General features: G+C 36.8%; 1 protein-coding gene across 2 annotated transcripts in view; it reads right to left on the reverse strand.

The window, feature by feature from the left end:
• Positions 1-20374, reverse strand: part of PLA2R1 (phospholipase A2 receptor 1) — a 115497-nt gene that overhangs the window by 37583 nt on the left and 57540 nt on the right. For both annotated transcript variants that reach the window (XM_078070878.1, XM_036070995.2), the window contains exons 11-13: positions 16244-16416; positions 3520-3722; positions 1660-1805 (exon numbers count right to left, since the gene is read on the reverse strand). In XM_078070878.1, coding sequence (XP_077927004.1) covers positions 1660-1805; positions 3520-3722; positions 16244-16416 — 522 coding nt within the window. The remainder of the gene's footprint in view (positions 1-1659; positions 1806-3519; positions 3723-16243; positions 16417-20374) is intronic.

Below are 20374 nucleotides of genomic sequence, written 5' to 3' on the forward strand. Positions count from 1 at the left end.
GGATCTGTGGCCCCACACCAGACTTACAGTCCAATTAATCAGGAAGCTTCTTAAAATTTTCTTCAGTTTCAGAGAATCTGACTCAGCAGCTCTGGTGTGAGGCCAGACGGCTCCGTGTCAAAAGGTGTCCCAAGTAAGTGTGAGAATCAGTCAGATTTGGGAAACACAGTTTAGGTCAGCATTTCCCACAGGGACTAGCAGTTCCATGGGATGTTGATAAGTGTCCTCAAAAAAAGAGGTTTGTGGCTGAAGAAAATGCTTCCTTCCAGAACCCTTTACAATGCTAATGCATATGGCAAATTTCCAAGTTTGTGCCTTGTTTTGCCAACATATTTGACTCTTACCCCAACAGTACTCTATGAGACTCACATTGGGAGATGTTGTCAAAGGCTCCTACCATTAAGGTCATTACTGTAGATGCTAGAGATGAATAATTTGATAGATATTGCATATTAATATTCTTTTGGAGTGTCCTAAAGGAAAACTATGGGGAAGGCCAGGATTTTCCTCAAAAAAATAGTTTTGGATTTTCTCTGTAATTCAGGCAAGCATTTCATTGAGACTCCAGATTTCCAGAGCTTGGAACATAGTACCTGGAGTTAACATTTGTTTTTATGAAATAAATGTATGGAGCCATGGAGCCATCCTGCCTTCTCAGGGGCAGGATTTTTGTCTATTTTGTTTATTGCATTCTCCAGCCAGCTATGCATATTAAAGTACCCCTCCCATAGAAGATATTCCAAAAATGTATGCTAACTGATAAGAATATTTTAGAGAAAGAGGCCAATGGATGAAAAAACTCGCTAAAAAAGAACATAATGGCTGTCTTCAAGTATTCAAAAATAGAGTCGACTTGACCTGTATTGCTCTGGCTTACTAGAAAGTTGATCTTTGAAACCAGCCTCCAACAATGGAATGGGCTCTCTCCCAAATAAGGAGCACTCTGAAAGGAATTGTGCAGATAGTAGGTGACCACAGGAAGGAGTTTTTGCATTGGGTAAAATATAGCACAAGCCTTTTATGTTTCTTCAAATTTAAATTAAATTGATTTTCTAACCATGTAATTCAAGATTCTGAAACTTACAAGCTGGATACTGACAAGTGAATACCTGTTTCCTCAAATGTAAAATTAGGACGTGGATTGGAATTTTTTTTTTCAATCAGTATGACTTTTTTTTTCCCTCCAAACAAAATCTTACATGGACTCCTAATCTGTACAAAATAAGCAGAAGTGGAGCTGGTGGGAGCTGCTCTGGTGAGTCAGTGATGGAACTAGGGCCTCTGCCCACTTGGTCCCCTCCCTGGTCTTGGGGTTCCAGGACTCTCAGGATCCTCAGACAACACTTTGAAGATCATGGGGTTAGATAATTTGAGTTTGGCCGAAGAGCTCTGAAATTCTGATTTGAGGTATACAGGAAAGATTTCAGATATCAAAACGATTGCCACTTTGTTCTTTGTTTTATGGAATGAGAACTTGGTGCAATATAAATATAAAACTATATGTGTATATTTTTCTTTCACAACTAGTAGCTAGTTGGTTTTAGGCTTAAGACAAATACTTGAGATTTTAAACAAATATTTGGGATACTCATCCCTAATAAGTCATTACTGGGAAACAGAAAATTTGATTGCATTTTTTCAAAATTAACAAGTATTTACCTATTAAATTTTGAATGTAAAAGCTCATTCACAAAATTCTCTTCCTCAATATGGGCAAAGCTTGCAAGGTGAGCTCCAAATTCTTCACAAAATGCTTCTGCTTCTCTCCATGTTCTTTTCATTAGGACTTTTTCACTATGAAATACCTGATTTAGTAGGAGAAAAAAAAGTTGACACTATCATGGATAAGGTGAGGCTGTTTAATTCTGGACAAGAAAATAACAGTAATATAATTGTCATTATTCTATAGTAAAAGCTTGACCCAGTAGGGAGAAATAACATTTATTGAACTAGAATGTGTCTATTCATCTAAAACTATTATCTCATTTTATTCTCACAACAAATTCATGAGGAGGATATAATGAGCTCAGTTTTATAAATAAACTCCTTGAGAACTCTTTTTTTTTTCTTCTAAATTTCCTGTAACTGGCATATACTTGTCCCTTAATAAATGTTTGTTAAGAGATGTGGACAGTCAGGCTAAAAGAGGTTATAAATTTCTGGTCACACAACTACAAATAGGCAGAGCTAGGATTAGATCTGGTACTCCTTGCTTCAAGAGCCCATGAATTCCTATCCCACCAGATTGCCTTCTGACAAATTAGAATTGGCTGAATGATCATGAATCTGGCTGACCCATGGCAGGAAATGAGAAATGAGATCTGGGACCTAGGGCAGGTATATTACTAAGGTCTTTGGGTCTTAGCTGTGCCTAAATTCTCTGCTGTTTCTTAGCTGTCCTCACAGTAGCAGGAAGACGTCAGTAAATGGAGAGTCTACTTCTGACTCTATTTAGGATCAAGGGTGAGGGTCCAAAAACATAGAACTCCATATCCTAGGCCTCTGTGCCCTCCTCGTTTTTAACTGCCTGACATTATGCCAGAGTCTCTAATGCCAGGAAGGCACCCTGCGGCCAGGCTTCACCAGACTCTGATTTGCTGAGACCAGAATGAATAGCTGTGGGCCACAGCACAGCCTTTCCATCTTTTAAATTATATGTCAAAACTCACCTCTGGGAACCTTTTCTTGAATCACTTAAAATTCATCAATCCCACCACCATGCCCATCAAACACACCATACATTTGTTGACATGTCAGGGTAATATATAGTAGAAAAGGCACTGGACTGGGGGGCCCAAGACCAGGGATTTATTCCAACTCTGTTAATAAATAATTGTGATCTTGGGCAAATCACTTAATCTTGCTGCCTCAGTTTGCAATTTCTAAAGTTTAACTTATTGCTTTGTGAGGTCAGTGTTACCCGATGAATTTAATGTAGGGTTGTATATGTGTACATTAAACTGAATGCATTCACAGATGTTTCATGACAAGAAGATTGTAGGTACTGATTTACATCTAGGATCTAAAGCTGATACGCAAAAAGACATTTCTTCACACATTTTTTCACATATATATATACACACACACATATATATCAACTGTATGTATTAATTTGTTTGACCCTCAGGTGTCTGGCAAGTTGCAAAAGCTATTTTTAGCAGCAGAATGGTATTATTCCATAATAAAGACTTTATTCATTTTCTTACAAACTATGGAATTGTACCATTTCAATACCCGGTGAGCATCTGCCTTGTTCATTTGATATTATGCAATAAGAACAACATTGACTGGGGCCTTGATATCAGTCTTCAAAAAGAGGCCTTCAGTATCACCAGGGATATGTCAGTCTTTTGACTTAAAATTATTTTGGAATATAACTGAAAAGACAGAGACAGTCAACAAATATTAAGTACCCGCTGTGTGCCAGGCACTGTTCTGGAGTAAGGGAACTTGGGATACGTGGACAAAACTGAAATAATGTTGGTCCCATTGAGAATGCCTAGGTACCCTTGGCATCACCTTGAAGCAGCTGGCCAAGCCAGGCTCTGATTCCCAGTCCAAGTAGCAGGGGTGAAAGGGCCATCTCTCTTCCTGCTCCGTTTTCTCCTGTTTTCCCACTGGTTGCTTACACAGGGACATTGCCTTAAAGTGTCTGCAGTCCTTCACTTCCCAGCGACCAGGTGGACTCCTTCCTCGCATGACAACGCAGCCACCATTGTAGCCTAAAAGCAGAAAACAACACTTTTTAATATACTAGAATGACTAGAACATTTTGTTCTTAGAAAACAGGTCTTTAGAGTGTTGCACAATTAACATCTCATAATGAAGTGCCCACATAAGAACAATAAGGATGAAAATGAATGCTTTTTTAATAGGACTATCTCATTTCTCTTCCTTTCATCTTTAGAGAAAAGAATAGAAGATGGAAAAGTGAGGGAAGACAGCCTGTGAAGACTGGAATTTGGACATTTGGAGCTCAGATGGCAAATGATAGGAAACTAGGCACTGTTCAACCTGGGACTGAAATATCCTCAATATTCAATCAAATCCCCAATATTTCAATCAAATGCCAACATTCCTCTACTTTCAATTACTGAGCTTTTTTTTTTCACTGTGCAGAGAAAAATTTAGCCCACCATTTACTGAGCACTTACTCTGTATACTGTGCTTTGAAACCCCATTGTAAAAAATCAACAATGAAAAATGCATAGTGCTTATCCTCTGAGAAATAGATTTCACAGGGAAGATACATAAATGATGAATTCAAGGCAGATTGCAAGGTACATAACAGAAAGCCACTCTCCATGGGAGAGTGGAGAGAATGAGATAAATTCTATATGTGGTGAAGCTCTGGGGGCAGGAATAAGGGCAGACATTAAGGAAAAGGGAAAGACCATCTAGTTCTGGATGAAGCTCTATTCTTTTGTGTATGTTTGAACATATTGGAAAATGAACCATATTTTTCCATAGAAAGAATTTCTCTGTTAAGATGCTCATTTGTCATCAAATATATACAACTCATAGGACAGCTAAAAAATACACCTCAAATTTCAGTGAATAGTAGAAAACAATCCCATTCCAAAAGTAGAATACAAATTGAGTAAGAATGAACCTTTTTTCTTGAAGCCAAAGTGATCATTCATTTATCTAAGTCAAATTCAACAACAACAAAATTGTGCATCTATATCTACATACCAGGCTAATCCGTATATTAGCTGCTAGAGATAGAAGGACAAAACAAAACAAAACAAACAAAACCCAACTCTTATTTTAGCACAGAAGAGGCACAGATACAATTGCATTGAACATAATGTGTGACGTACTATACTAAAGGAGAGTTCAGATTTCTGTGGGATATTCCAGAAGGGGTGATGGAGTCTGCCTCAGGATGTCAGTAAAGGATTTGCAGGAAGTGACATTTGAACTGAATTTTGAAGGATGAAAAGGAGAAAAGAGTTTTCAAGGGGTGCTGGTAAAAAAAAAGCAAGCAATTATAGATGGAAGACTCTGACGACTCTGACGACTCTGGAACTAAAGGCACTTTAAAAAATATAGTCACTTGGTACTAAATATTTGTCTTGCTTAATTTCCTTCACAAGGAATGGCTTCATTTTTTTTTTTAAAGTACAGAGCAACTGGCTTTACCTTGTCAGCAATGGGTGGTTATTTTATGCTCATAGAAAGACTAAAGAGATGGGGAGTGAGAAGAAAGAAGACAGAGGAAGACATACAAAGAGCCTCTCCTAAAGGGATGGAAGAGTTTGTGCAAAAAGAGAAAGAATAGGGAGGCTAAAGAACCAGTATTTGTGTCTTCAACAATCCTGAGCTCACACCCCATGTTAGACACCAGGCATCACGGTCATCCACAATAGGGTCACAGTCCCGTGCGTGTGTGCATGCTGATTTGTCAAAGAGACCCACAAAGGTGAAAGTGACCAGTAGTAAACAGGAAAACATGACTAGTATGACTTGTATAGAAGAAAAGGAAGTCAAGAGAGAGAGTTGGTCCATACAAAGGCCATCAGTCAGCTCCATTGGCCAGAACAGCTAGTTAGTGTTAAAGCTGAATGAATGATTTGGGGCCATGCAGAGGGGAAAGAGTATAGTATGTAACTGCAACCTGCCAGGAATGGAGCTTTGCAATCCTGTTCAATGTAATTTTGGAATGCAACTCACGATCTAGCTGGTCATGAACAATAGAGGAGATGCTGCATACTCTGTGTGATGAGATTCTAATGAAATTGAACTGTGGAAATCCACATGGAAGCCCCAAATGTAATATTGCTAATGGAGTTTCTTTGGTTGAAATAGCAGGGTAAACATGCACTCCCTCTCAATGCCTCCATCCCTCCTTCCCCAGCAGCCTTTGACTTGGAGCCTGAAGTCTGGAGTTCTAGTGTCAGCACAAATATTTAGTAACTCAAAACTCAAACAGGTTAATTAATCACAAAAATGTGGGGATAACAATTCCTTTTCTTCTCACTGGTTTTCATGAAGATCAAATAGAATAAAAGCACCCTGAAAGATAGGAAGGGCTAAAACCAGCCCTAAGATGTTGTTTCTATTCTTATTTTGACTTTTCATTACAAAAGCTGGGATTTTGTGGCAGGAGTTCTGCCTGCACGTTCAAAGAATATTTAAAAAGCTCGAATCAGCAAGTTTAAAATGTAGTATACTTTTTTTTGTTGGTCTTGCATTTTGTCTTACTTTTTCACATCAGACAATGATTAAATAGCTCTGGTTTTAGATACTATAGATACTCAACTCATCTTCATTAGTGGAGAAGGAGATGTTTGTGAACTGCTATGAAGATGAAAAGTGCTGTAGGAGTGTTATTGGTATTCTAAAGTGGTTAGCTTAATGGAACATTTGACCCAAATTTTAGAATCTCAGCCCCAAAGAAGCAGTAAAGCGGTGTAATAAAGGGAGACTGGGCTAAGGGAGATATAAACCGAATTTATAATCCTATATTGTGGGTATGCTTGCAAAAGCCAAATAATAAAGGTAGGGTGTGGGAAAGAGTGGAGAGAGTTTTTCTCCCTGAGAAATTATTCTCAAATTCAATAACTCATTTCCCATTGGAGAAGAAAAACCATCATCCTATTCCTCAGTGATGACTCTCACATTTAAACTGATTCTCCTTACCTGTCTTACCCTCTCTATCCCCCTTCACTCTCTCCATCAAACATGAATGGGATAACTTTAGGTCAATTAAGACATTCCAATTCACTATTCTAGTCCTTTCCATTTGGCACAGCTATCTAACCATATAAATTAAACTGAGCTGGGAAAACCTCCATCTTTTACCTCTCTGGTCAAATACCTGAAAGTAGACAAATGAAATCTATTTGTGGCCTCAGGGTAGCAGGGAACTGTAGCCAGGCCTTCAATTATTTTACTTGAGTCTGTCTAGTTATTTTCCCATCCTGCAATAACCCTTTCACATCCTTACTTCTTAGGCCCTGTGCCCTACCCACCCTCCTTCTCTGTCATTTTTTTCCTTCTTCATGGAGAAAAGTGATACTATGGGGGTAGCTTCCGTCGAATGCTATATATCTGCCTGATACTGTATTAGGCATTTTATATGGTCTTTATATGGTCTTTTCTTTATTCAACTTCAAAAACTCTGAGATGGATATTAGCATCTACAGTTTGCTAATGGAGAAATTGAGGCACAGAGGTTTAGTAACTTGCCTAAGGTCACATGGGGAGGGTTTGATGCAGAATTTGAAAGCAGATTTAACTGAATCTACCATGAGACAATGTCAAGGTACAGAGTAGGCAGGCATACAATAAAAAGCTGTTGAATGATCAAATCTTCCCCTCAAATTATGTTCCTCCATTTCCATGGAACTCCCTCTCATTCCCCCAGTCACATTTCTTTTCTGTGTGTGCTCACAGCATTTCCTTAAAGATCTACGAACCCATTTTTACCTTGTATGAGTTACATGATTATAAAAAGATATGGAAATTTCCAAAGAATGCCCACAAATGAGAATAAATATGTCTTCATTTATGTGGTGGTTCATTTCAGAACTCTGGGAAGCCTTAAACTGGACCCACCTATCTATCTGATGGCTGGACAGGCTTCTCCTTGCTATGTGGAATCACTTTCAAGAAAAGCAGACCTGATTTGCTTTCCCAGGATCCCAATTTCCCTGTCATTGGCAGAAGATTTCTATCGACTTGGGACAATTGGGGTAAATGCTCTAGAGTTATCCCATATGAGTGAAACACACCTTTTCTGCAGTGCCATCTATATCTAGAAACAAAACTTTTTGTCACAAAGCCTGAGTAATAGGTAGATGTAAAATAGTGATCTCAAAGTGTTTCTCCTTCTTTGTACAGACAACTCTGAAACTGTAATATAACTTAGAAAAGATTTTCGAGTGTCTTAACAAGAACGGACACACTTTTTTCCTTTCACTCTACAGCCTTCATTTATATTGAATCTTTAAGTACAAACTACATTTTAGTTTCTAATGCATTAGCGTCCCTAAATAAAAAAGGCCCCATTTTCCCCCTTTAATTAGTGGTACTAGTTAGTATAGATCAAAACTGGTTTTCCTGTTTTACCTGGATAGTTACTTCTCTTAAAATACCAAGTGCCACAGTCTCTTTACTATTGTTGTTTTAGTAAAATAGCAGGAAACTATCTCTTTATAAAAATATCCCAGATATGAAGCTATGAAGAAACCCCTAATGAATCAATGGATCTACGCACTGATCATTAGTGGCTGCTACCATTGCAAAAAGTGAGAAAAGTGAACATTATGTGCCTTCAGATAGAATACCAACTTCTTATGAAAAGGTTTTCCAAAAGAAAAGAAAATCTGAATTATATAGTGCCTCTGATTCTAACTTTTTAAAAATAAAAATGTCAATTTTATGGAAAATGAAGAGGATAGAGTAACATATTAAACAACATACAGAGATTCAATCAAAAACTCCAGACTGTAGGAAACTTCAGGACAAATAACCCATTTGCACAACAAAATTTTTAAAAAGTGGCAGGGGGGCAAGAAAGAAGGAAACAGAGATTAAAATAGACTTTAAGATATCTATCAACCAATTGCAATGTATGAATCTTTTTTGGATCCTGATTCTAACAAACTGTAAAATCCATTATATGATATTTATGAATAATTTAGAAATTTCAGCGTTAACTGAAGATTTATGTTATGAAGTTATAGTTAATTAGTTGTGATAACTGTCTTATATTTGTGTTTTTAAAAAAGAAGTCTTTATCTTTTAGGGATAATATTGAAATATTTGTGGATGAAACAATATGATATCTGGGCTTTGCTATGACAAAATATGGGAAGTGGGTGAGGGTATAGATGAAACAAGATAGACCATGAGTTCATAACTGATGACACGGGTGATGGGTATATGACGGGTCATTACACTATTTGGGGAACATAATACAAAGTTGAAAAAAGCGGCAGAACTGCGATTCCACCATAGATGGAATATTTTGATGATATGATATAAGGACAGAGTCTTGGCTAAGTTTATAAAACACAGCAGGCTTCCTGTTCAGTGGTCAATTTATATAGTCAGTTTGGGCTGGATTAAGATTCTGACATGAGGACCAAGTTAATGGACACTTTCATGATAGGCAAGGAAAAAAGTGTGATTTAGGATGGTGTTTCTGCAAACTGCAATTTAAAAGAAAAAAGGAAACACAGAGGCTTTTATATTGCTATTTTCTTCAAAAAAAGATTTACATTTTCATCTTATTCAGAGACAATTTACTCAATGTCAGTCAGCATGAGCAGCCAAACTGAGCATCATGATATTATTTTTGCTTCAGGGAGAACAGGAAAAGAGTAGTGCCACTCAAATAAATTACAAGAGAAACTTATGAATGACAAGGAGCTCTGCTTCAGTTCCAGATTTTAGACATCCCAATATGCCCCAAGGAAGGTAACATTAAGAACCAAGATTTTGTCTACTCAAAATGTATTAATTTATTTTGACAGGTATAGACATTCCTAACAAAATTCCAAAGTATATTAGAAATGAAACCTGAGCTTTTTTTTTTTTCAGTAATAGTGTGACATGGAACTTTACTATTCTCTGCATTTTAATAATATTCACAGATTTGTAGAATGAGAATGTTGTTTATTGACTGGATTAGGATGTTTCTTGTTTAGAGCCATGCAAACTCACCAGTTTCTATACACATTTCCTAAACCAATGCTTATACACAAAAAATGTAATTTGTCTTAACTTCACCTTGCAGGCATCTTTATAAAGCATGGTTTTTAAAAAAATAATAAACTATATATTTTAGAGCATTTTGGATTCATAGCAAAATTGAGTGGAAAGTACAGACTGCCCTTATACCTCCTGTCCCAAATACATAAAACCTACCTCACTATTGACATTCCATACCACAATGGTACGTTTGTTAAAACTTACAGTGACACATCATTACCACCCAAAAGCCATGATTTACATTAGGTTTCATTCTTGGTGTTGTACATTCTGTGGTTTGGACAAATGTATAATTACATATATCCACCATTGTAGTACCATATAAAATAGTTTCATTGCCCCCCAAATCCTCTGTACTCTGCCTATTTATCTCTACTTCCCCCTAACTCCGGCAAACCACTTTTTGCTAGTAATCTTTTTACTGTCCCATAGTTTTGCCTTTTCCATAATGTCATATGGTTGGAATCATGCAGTATACAGACTTTTCAATTGGCCTTTTTCACTTAGTAATATGCATTTAAGTTTCATTAAATGTCTTTTGATGGCTTGATAGCTCATTTCTTCTTCTTTTTTTTTAAGATTATATTTATTTATTTCAGAGAGAGAGAGTGAGCAAGCATGAGTGGGGGGAGGGAGAGAAGGAGAAACAGACTCCCTGCTGAACAGAGAGCCTGATGCGGGACTCCATCCAGGGACCCCGAAAACATGACCTGACCAGAAGGCACATGCTTAACCAACTGAACCACCCAGCCGTCCCAGGCCTTTTGTCCATTTTTAAATCTTGTCCTTCATATTCTTATTGTTGAGTTTTAAGAATTCTTTGTATATTTTGGATAACAGTTTTTTATCAGATGTGGTTTTTCCAAATATTTTCTCTTAGTCTGTGTTGTGTCTTTTCATTCTCTTGGCATTGTCTTTCTTAGAGCAGAAGTTTTTAGTTTTAGTGAAAATTGTTTCTTTCATGGATTGTGCCTTTGGTGTTGTATCTAAAAAGTCATTGCCTTACTCAAGGTCATCTAGGTTTTCTATTATGTTATCCTCTAGGAGTGTTATAGCTTTGTGATTTACATTTAGGTCTATGGTTCATATCAGTCAATTTCTGGGCTCTCTATTCTGTTCTATTGATTTGTCTTCCGCCCCCCCCCCCCAGTACCACACTGTCTTGATTACTCTAGCTTTATAGTAAGTCTTGAAGTCAGGTAGTGTCAGTTCTCTGACTTTGTTCTTCTACATCAATATGGAGTTGGCTATTCTTTCCATATAAACTTTAGAACCAGTTTGTTGATATCCACAAACTAACTTGCTGGGATTTTGATTGGGATAGTATTGAATCCATAGGTCAGTTTGTGAAAAACTGACATCTTGACAATATTGACTTTTTCTATCCATGAACATGGAATATCTCTCATTTTATTTAGTTCTTCTTTGACTTATTTCATTAAAGTTTATAGTTGTCCTCATATAGATTTTGTACATATTCTGTTAGATTTATATATAAATATTTCAATTTGGGGGGTGCTAATGTAAATGATAATATGTTTTTAATTTTAAACTCCACTTGTTCATTGCTGTTATATAGAAAGCAACTGACTTTTGTTCATTAATCTTTTATATTGCAGTCTTGCTATAATCACTTATTAGTTCAAGGGATCTTTTATTGATTCTTTCTGATTTTTTATGTAGATGATCTTGTCATCTGTGAAGAAAGTTTTATTTTTTTCTTTCCCATCTGTATACCTTTTATTTGTTTTTTTTTTAAATTTAATTTAATTTTATTATGTTATGTTAGTCACCATACAGTACATCATTAGTTTTTGATGTAATGTTCCATGATTCATTGTTTGCGTATAACACCCAGTGCTCCATGCAATATGTGCCCTCCTTAATACCCATCACCGGGCTAACCCATCCCCCCAGCCCCCTCCCCTCTAAAACCCTCAGTTTCTTTCTCGGATTCCATAGTCTCTCATGGTTCGTCTCTCCCTCCAATTCCCCCCCTTCATTTTTCCCTTCCTACTATCTCCTTTTTTTTTTTTTTAAACATATAATGTATTATTTGTTTCAGAGGTACAGGTCTGTGATTCATCAGTCTTACACAATTCACAGCGCTCACCATAGCACATACCCTCCCCAATGTCCATCACCCAGCCACCCCATCCCTCCCACCCCCCCACCACTCCAGCAACCCTCAGTTTGTTTCCTGAGATTAAGAATTCCTCATATCAGTGAGATCGTATGATACTTGTCTTTCTCTGATTGACTTATTTCACTTAGCATAATACCCTCTAGTTCCATCCACGTCGTTGCAAATGGCAAGATTTCAGTTTTTTTGATGGCTGCTAATATTCTATTGTATATATATACCACATCTTCTTTATCCACTCATCTGCTGATGGACATCTTGGCTCTTTCCATAGTTTGCAATGCCTATTTGCTTTAATAACTGTTAGCAAACTAAGAATAAAAGGGAACTTCCTCAACTTTATAAAGAACATCTACAAAACATATCATACACAGATATCATACTTAATGGTGAAAAATAAAAGCTTTCCCACTAACATCAAGGAACAAGGCAAGGCTGTTCCTTATCAACACTTTTTTTTTTGAAGATTTTTATTTATTTATTTGAGAGAGAGAAAGAGAGCACAAGAGGGGGGAGGGTCAGAGGGAGAAGGAGACTCCCTGCTGAGCAGGGAGCCCGATGCGGGACTTGATCCTGGGACTCCAGGATCATGACCTGAGCCGAAGGCAATTGCTTAACCAACTGAGCCACCCAGGCGCCCTCAACACTTCTTTTAAACATTGTAATAGTAGTCCTAGTTAATGCAATAGGACAAAAAAAGCAAATAAAAGCAAGAAACAACAAATGTTGGAGAGGTTGGGGAGAAAGGGGAACCCTCTTACACTGTTGGTGAGAATGCAAGTTGGTACAGCCACTTTGGAAAACAGTGTGGATGTTCTTCAAAAAATTAAAAATAGAGGTACCCTATGACCCAGCAATTGCCCTACTGGGTATTTATCCCAAAGACACAGATGTAGTGAAAAGAAGGGCCATATGCACCCCAGTGTTCATAGCAGCAATGTCTGCAATAACCAAACTGTGGAAGGAGCTGAGATGCCCTTCAACAGGTGAATGGATAAAGAAGATATGGTCCATATATACAATGGAATATTACTCAGCCATCAGAAAGGATGAATACCCAACTTTTACATCAACATGGATGGGACTGGAGGAGATTATGCTAAGTGAAATAAGTCAAGCAGAGAAAGTCAATTATTATACGGTTTCACTTATTTGTGGAACATAAGAAATAGCATGGAGGACATTAGAAGGAAGGGAAAAATGAAGGGGGGGATCGGAGGGGGAGATGAACCATAAGACACTATGGAATCCAAGAAAGAAACTGAGGGTTTTAGAGGGGAAGGGGGTGGGGGGATGGGTTAGCCCAGTGATGGGTATTAAGGAGGGAACATATTGCATGGAGCACTGGGTGTTACACGAAAACAATGAATCATGGAACATTACATCAAAAACTAATGATGTACTGTATGGTGACTAACATAACATATAATAACTAACATAATAAAATAAAATTAATTAAAATATATATATATAAATAAAAAATAAAAAAAACAAACAGGCATTGGATTTTGTCATATGTATGTTTTTCTGCATCTATTGATATGATCATGTGACTTTAAAAATAGCCTGTTGATGTGATGGATTACACGAATTGATTTTCGGATGTTAAATAATCCTTGTATAACTGGGATAAATCCCATTTGGTTGTGGTGTATAATTCTTTTTTACATTGTTGGATTCAATTTATTAATATTTCATTGAAGATTTTTGCTACTCTGTTCATGAGAGATATTGGTCTGTAATTTTCTTTTCTTGCAATGTCTTTGTCTGATTTTGGTATTATGGTAATGCTGGCCTCAGAATGAGACAGTAAGTATTCCCTCTGCTCTGTCTTCTGTAAAAGATTGTAGAGAGCTGGCATAATTTCTTCCTTAAGCGTTTAGTAGAATTCACCAGTGAACCCATGCGGACCTGGGTTTGTTTTGAAAGCTTATGAATTTTTGTTTCAATTTCTTTAATAGCTATAGGCCTACTCCAATAGTTTATCTCTTCTTGTGTGAATTTTGGCTGATTGTATCTTTAAAGGAATTGGTCATTTTCATCTGGGTTATCAAATTTGTGCATATAGAGTTGTTCATAATATTCCTTTATTACCCTTTTTTTTTTTTTTGATTTTATTTATTTTTGAGAGTGAGAGAGAGTGTACAAGCAGGGGAAGAAGCAGGCAGAGGGAGAGGGAGAAGCAGGCTCCCCGCCGAGCAGGGAGCCTGATGTGGGGCTCGATCCCAGGACTCTGGGATCATGACCCGAGCCGAAGGCAGATGCTCAACCATCTGAGCCACCCAGGCACCCCTCCTTTATTACCCTTTTAATGTCTCTGGGATCTGTAGTGCTGCTCCCTATTTTATTTGTGATATTAGTAATTTGTGTCTTCTCTCTTTTCTTAGTGAGTCTTGCTACAGGGTTATCAATTTCATTGATCTTTTCAAAGAACCAACTTTTGATTTTATTGATTTTCTTTATTGAGTTCCTGTTTTCAATTTTACTGATTTCTGCTCTAATTCTTATTATTTATTTTCTTTGACCTACTTTGGATTTAATTTTCTCTTCTTTTTCTAGTTTCCTAAGGTAGAAGCTTAGACTATTGATTTTAGATATTTCTTTTTTTCTAATATATGTGTTCAGTGCTTTAAATTTCCCCCTAGACATTGCTTTCTCTGCATCTTACAAGTTCTGATAAGTTGTATTTTCATTTAGTTTCAAATGTTTAAAATTCCTCTTGAGATTTCTTCTTTGACCCATGTGTTATTTAGAAATGTATTGTTGAATCTCTAAGCATTTTGGAATTTTCCAGCTATCTTTCTGTTATTGGTTTCTAGTTTAATTTCACTGTGGGCTGAGAGAAGACACTGTATGATTTCTATTCTTTTAAATTTGTTAAGGTGTGTTTTATGGCCAGAATGTGGTCTATCTTAGTGAACATTGCAGGTGAGCTTGAGAAGAATGTGTAATTTGTTGTTGATGGATTAAGTAGTCTATAGATATCTGATAGAGGGGTATTAAAGTCTCCAACTGTAATAGTAGCTTCATCTATTTCTCCTATTTCTTCTTCATCTATCTCTCCTGGAGCTATCCAAAACTGCTCTATCAGTTTTTTTCTCATGTATTTCGACACTCTGCTGTTAAGCACATACACATAAAGGACTGTCTTCTTAGAGTAGTGACTCCTTTAACATTATGTAATGTCCCTTTTTTTTAATCCCTAAAAACTTTCCTTGTTCTGAAGTCTGCTCTGTGAAATTAATACAGCTATTCCTGCTTTCTTTTGATCAGTATTTGCATTGTATATCTTTCTCTACCCTTTTACTTTTAATCTACATGTGTCTTTATGTTTAAAGTGTGTTTCTTGCAGTCAACAAACAGTTGGGTCTTGTGTTTTGATCTGCTCTGACAATCTCTGCCTTTTAATTGGTATATTTAGTCCTTTGGATAATTATTATTACATATTTGATATATGAAAATTATTTTGATAGTATTATAATAATATCTATCTTTCCTCAGAGAAGAGCCTGAGGCCCCCTAACCCATTTCCTCTAGAAACAAATTTAGAGGTAACCTATTGCCTATCATTTCTTGGGGTAGCCCTGATTGAGACCCACAAGTAAAAAAGGGAGCAAGCTATCCAAATAGGAACTCATGCTGAGGTAAAGGGGTGTCGACTCTAGGTTGGTGACCTAAGGACCTAAAGCTTGTTCCACAGAGGCTTGGTCTAGTGTAGTTGTGGCTGAAGCCATTATTTTCTCTGGAGCTAACTAACCTGGCACAGTTGTGGGATCCATGGGCTGAGGTTATGAGAGTGAACTAATAGAGCTCTAACTCTATTGTTGAGTTGTGGGATCCAGAGCTGAGGTTATGAGAGTGAACTAATAGAGCTCTAACTCTGAAATCCTGGCTAAATTACCACAGAAGTCCACGGAGGAGATGGATTAATAAGAATGTTATCTAAGTAATGGGTCAGCATTCCACAGCAAAGTGGCAGTGACTGTGGACTGATAGAGGTGCCCATATGTGCCCATTCACAGTGCTTCAAAGAATAACAGACTATTCTGGATGGAGTAAGCCGCTGAGATTCTTCGACAATGAGGGGGAGATGGGGAAAAGACTTTAGGAGGAAGAAACTGGACTTCCTGCTAATAAAGGCATACGTGGTCATGAGCAATAATTTTAAACCTTGAACCTGTCAAATGTCACATGCTTTATACTTTTAAAAATGATCAGCCATATGTCACCCCCTGCGAACCTCTGGTAATTGTTTTAGTTGATTTAGGCATTACGAAAACATCAAGGAAGCACGGAAGGAGGTGGACCATGCGGTGGAAGGAATTTTGGTCAAAGAAAACAGGAGGGAGAAGCGGTATTACAGTCCCCTCTACTCACGAGGCTGATGTGCATTCCAGTGTGTGTACTGCACCGGCTCAGACTTCTGCCCCCCTGCCGTCTTCCAAGTGTATTCTCCTGTATCATTTTGATCTTGAAGAGCTATCCAAAAATAACTGTCCTTCGTTTTTACCACACTACTGATCAAACTGGTAATAAAAGCCTGTTCAAACCTTAAAAACGGAAAAAGGAAATGGTTATAGTAAGTTTCTGGGCAATAAAAAAATGTCATTAAAGCATAATGAGGTGCACAGAATGGCACCAGAGTAAGCCTTTCTGATGAATTCTTCAGAACATGGAGCAGAAAAACACTCAAAGACCCCGAACATTACTAATACATGCCAAATGTCTGTGCAATTCCTAGAAATAGATGAGTGAGGAGAATTTGAGTCTCAAAGACAAGGCTTAATTCTTTCAAGGATAGAGTCCAGCTCCACTTTCAGAGTAGAGGTGGTAAAGTCCATCAAGCTAGCAATATATTTCTTGGCACAACATGTGCCCTATTTTGTAATTAGGCCACATAGCACATACCTTGCCATAATGTGTGCCAGGGGGACCTGGCAGCGGGCAGGGGGAATGAACATTGCCAACATGGAGTTCACATGTACCCATCCACCACACTTGCCTGGTGATAAGAGAACTGAGATTGGAGTAGCAATTTTATGACTCCCGAATCGGTTTGTTCACAAGCACATGGAGTCCTTGGCTTATTCAAATGTGTTCAGTTGTGCACATTCACTGAAGATAAATGTAAAACCCTAGGAACTAATCCAAGGATGTACACCCTCTCATATTTTCCCCACACAGCTGAATGAATTAGTGTTCATTGATTGGTGGCAGCGTTCCTTTCCCAACATGAATGCAGCAAAAGTGGAATCTGGAAAATTTGTATATATGCTTCCACATGAATATCTAATAGAAAAATGTGAGTATTAAAATTTAAGTAGCATTGAAATTTTAGGCTAAGTTGTAAACGATCTTGAAAAATTTATTTTCAATGTGTCTGAAGTTTTGAGGAAACACATTTCAAACAGTGGTGACTTTGGCCAGAACTGCTGAGTCAATGAGAAAGGGTAGGCCTGATGAAATTACCTAGGAAACCTAGGAAGGCAAATTAGACTTTTTCATCCAATTCTGGAATTGTTTCATTATCAGGCATCCTTAAGTTGCTAAGGGAAACAAAAGCAATGGGGTCAAAGGAAATGGGGGGGAGGGGAGGAAAGAACACAAAGAAGTAAAATTTTTAACTGCCTTATGAACATCACTACCAACATTTAGTGATCTTAGGCATCCATGATACTCATCTTTGCAGAGCATATGGATTTTTATTATGCTTTAGTAAATATTTTCTGTACTCTATTAATAATCTAAATAGCACACATTTGAAATTAGAAAAGTTCTTTTTAACTAGATTACAGTGGCAGAATTTTATGTAAATATGCTTCAAAAGGAAAGTACATAAAACTAAACATTGTCTAGATGCTATTGTAATTTTCCTTATGCTTCCAGTGGTTCATGCTCTCATAATTTAGGATCTGCTTTTCCTTCTCCCCTCTTAGGCACAGTAGCATTGTTATCATGCCTATCCAGTGCCTTTAACTACTGTCTTAGGAGGCCAGCAAGGCACTACATCCTGGAAGCTACGGCCAGACCACCATCACTGTGCTGGTTCTAAACCCAGGAGACATTGCTGGTTCTTCCATTACCTTGTACTATGGCATTTATTGGCTAATGGAGAGAAAACGTTGTCTGTGAACTTGGCCACTGATACCATTATTCATGACAACATTTTGCTTTTGTTCCCTGTTGGTTTTAGATTTCTTTAGTCCACACTGATTTGTTATTTTATCACTATTAATGATTGCTTAATACAATAGAAACCTTGTGCTTCTTAAATTGGCAAGTATCTTTTAAGTAGTTGCTTATAATACACATACATTAGGTCCTAAAACCTTCAAATCAGGACTCTAGTTTTCTTGGTACAGTTTAGAAGATATCATTGTTAATAAAGAAATTCAGCTAATATGTCTTTCTTTTAAATCATATATTCTAAGAACTTAACTCTAGATCACAGCATGCAGCCTTTTGAGTGTCTGTTTTCAACAGATAAAGAAACAAGAGGACATTTTATACTCATTACCAGTCACTATTTGGTTCCAAACACTTAAAAAAAACTCTGAAAACTCTGGCTCACAGTAATAGAGCAGATGATATTTTAAGGTCTTTTCCGGCCTTGTGTTTAGAATTCTTCATTTGAGAATATTCCAGAGTTTTTTTTATATTTGGTCTTTTTGTCTTGTTTCACTGGATTATATAATTCAAATGTTTTGTGACTTAAGGAGCAAAAAGTAACCATATGTACATGTTTTTATATTATTATTTGAACCAGAATAACATATTATATCTAAGGAATTCAGTAAAGTAAAAATTGTTATTTTTTAGAAAAACAAATGATAAAATACTTTGCATACGTGTAACTACTTTTAGAAAAAAAATTTTTTTCCAATCAACTCCTTAAAAAAGTTAAGAAATCAAATGTGCATTTTCAATGTAAATAAGAAAAATATATCTTGAATTTCCATCAGTTTGATGAGAAATTGTTACTCATGGTGCTAAACATTACATTTTAATTTTAAAAGTGTAATTTGAAGACAGCAATACATTATTTTTGGGATACATTGACAAATTTTTTCATTTCAAAATAAATTTTGCATTTCAAAAAATGCACACTTCAAAAGGAGATATTGTGTATTTGAATCTCTAACTGAACATATTTCTTCATCTGTTTAGCCAGTGACAAATGTAGCTGAAAGAAAAAAAAGATGTTTCTTGTCTATAACACAACACTTAGCTGACAGCAGTACTTAATGATTATGTTTGTATTACCTAAAACAAGAGATTGAAAAAAAGTAATGAACTGGATGTAGCTTCACTAGAGAGCTTATTTCAATTAAAAAAAATTGTGGTAGTTTTACACATAGTGATCCAGTTAGGAGGTATTCAACTTTGAGCTGAATAATTGCAATGGGATTTCTTTTAATAACATAATTGTTAACATTTTTAATACCATATTCAAATAACTGACTCTATTGCTGAATGAATACAAAAATGATAAATTTCTTCCTCTTTCTTTTAAATAAAGAATAAAAATAGAATATCAGTAGTTTTAAAATGGGAGAATGCATCATGATTATTACTACATAAGAAGTTTTTGGTGGCTTTCCTCAAGAACTAGAAATATTAAGTTTTTGGCTATTGTTTATTGCAAAAGACTAGAAGAGAAATATAGATTTAGAAAAGATACTTAACATACACACAAGAAATAAACCTGGAAGAACAAATTCCAAACTGTTAATGGCAGTTACCTTTGTTAACTGTTAATGGGAGACATGTGGGGGGGAAGGAGGAATGGAGGTGAGAGGACACTTTCACTTTTAGTTTATATTCTTTTGGCTTGCTTGAATTTATACCAATGAGAATGTTTTTATTGCATAATTTTAAAGAGATTAACTAAAGTATGTTTTTAAAAAGAAAGTTAGGGGGGCGCCTGCCAGTCCGTAAGCATCTGCCTTTGGCTCAGGTCATGATCCCAGGGTCCTGGGATCGAGCCCCACATCGGGCTCCCTGCTCAGCGGGAAGCCTGCTTCTCCCTCTCTCACTCCCCCTGCTTGTGTTCCCTCTCTCGCTGTGTCTCTCTCTGTCAAATAAATAAATAAAAATCTTCTTTAAAAAAAAAAAGAAAGTTAGGGGTGCCTGGGTGGCTCAGTTGGTTGAGTGTCCAACTCTTGGTTTCGGCTCAGGTCATGATCTCATGGGTAGTGGGACTGAGCCTCAGGTTGTAAGGCTCCGCACTCAGTGGGGAGTCTGCTTGAAGATTCTCTCCCTTTGCCCCTCCCCCAACTCGTGTGTGCTCTCTCTCTGTCTCTCTCAGATAAATAAATAAATCTTTAAAAAATATATAAAATAAATAAAAAGAAGAAGAAAACTGAATTCTATTAAAAAAGTGTTAGAACTAATAACTTAGGCAAAGTTCAGGATGCAAAGTCAACACACAAAAATCAGTTGCATTTCTATATACTAACTAATAAGAATCTGAAAAGGAAACTACAAAGACAATTCAATATATAACAG

This window comes from Halichoerus grypus, chromosome 4 (assembly GCF_964656455.1).
Source record: "Halichoerus grypus chromosome 4, mHalGry1.hap1.1, whole genome shotgun sequence".
NCBI lineage: Eukaryota > Metazoa > Chordata > Mammalia > Carnivora > Phocidae > Halichoerus > Halichoerus grypus.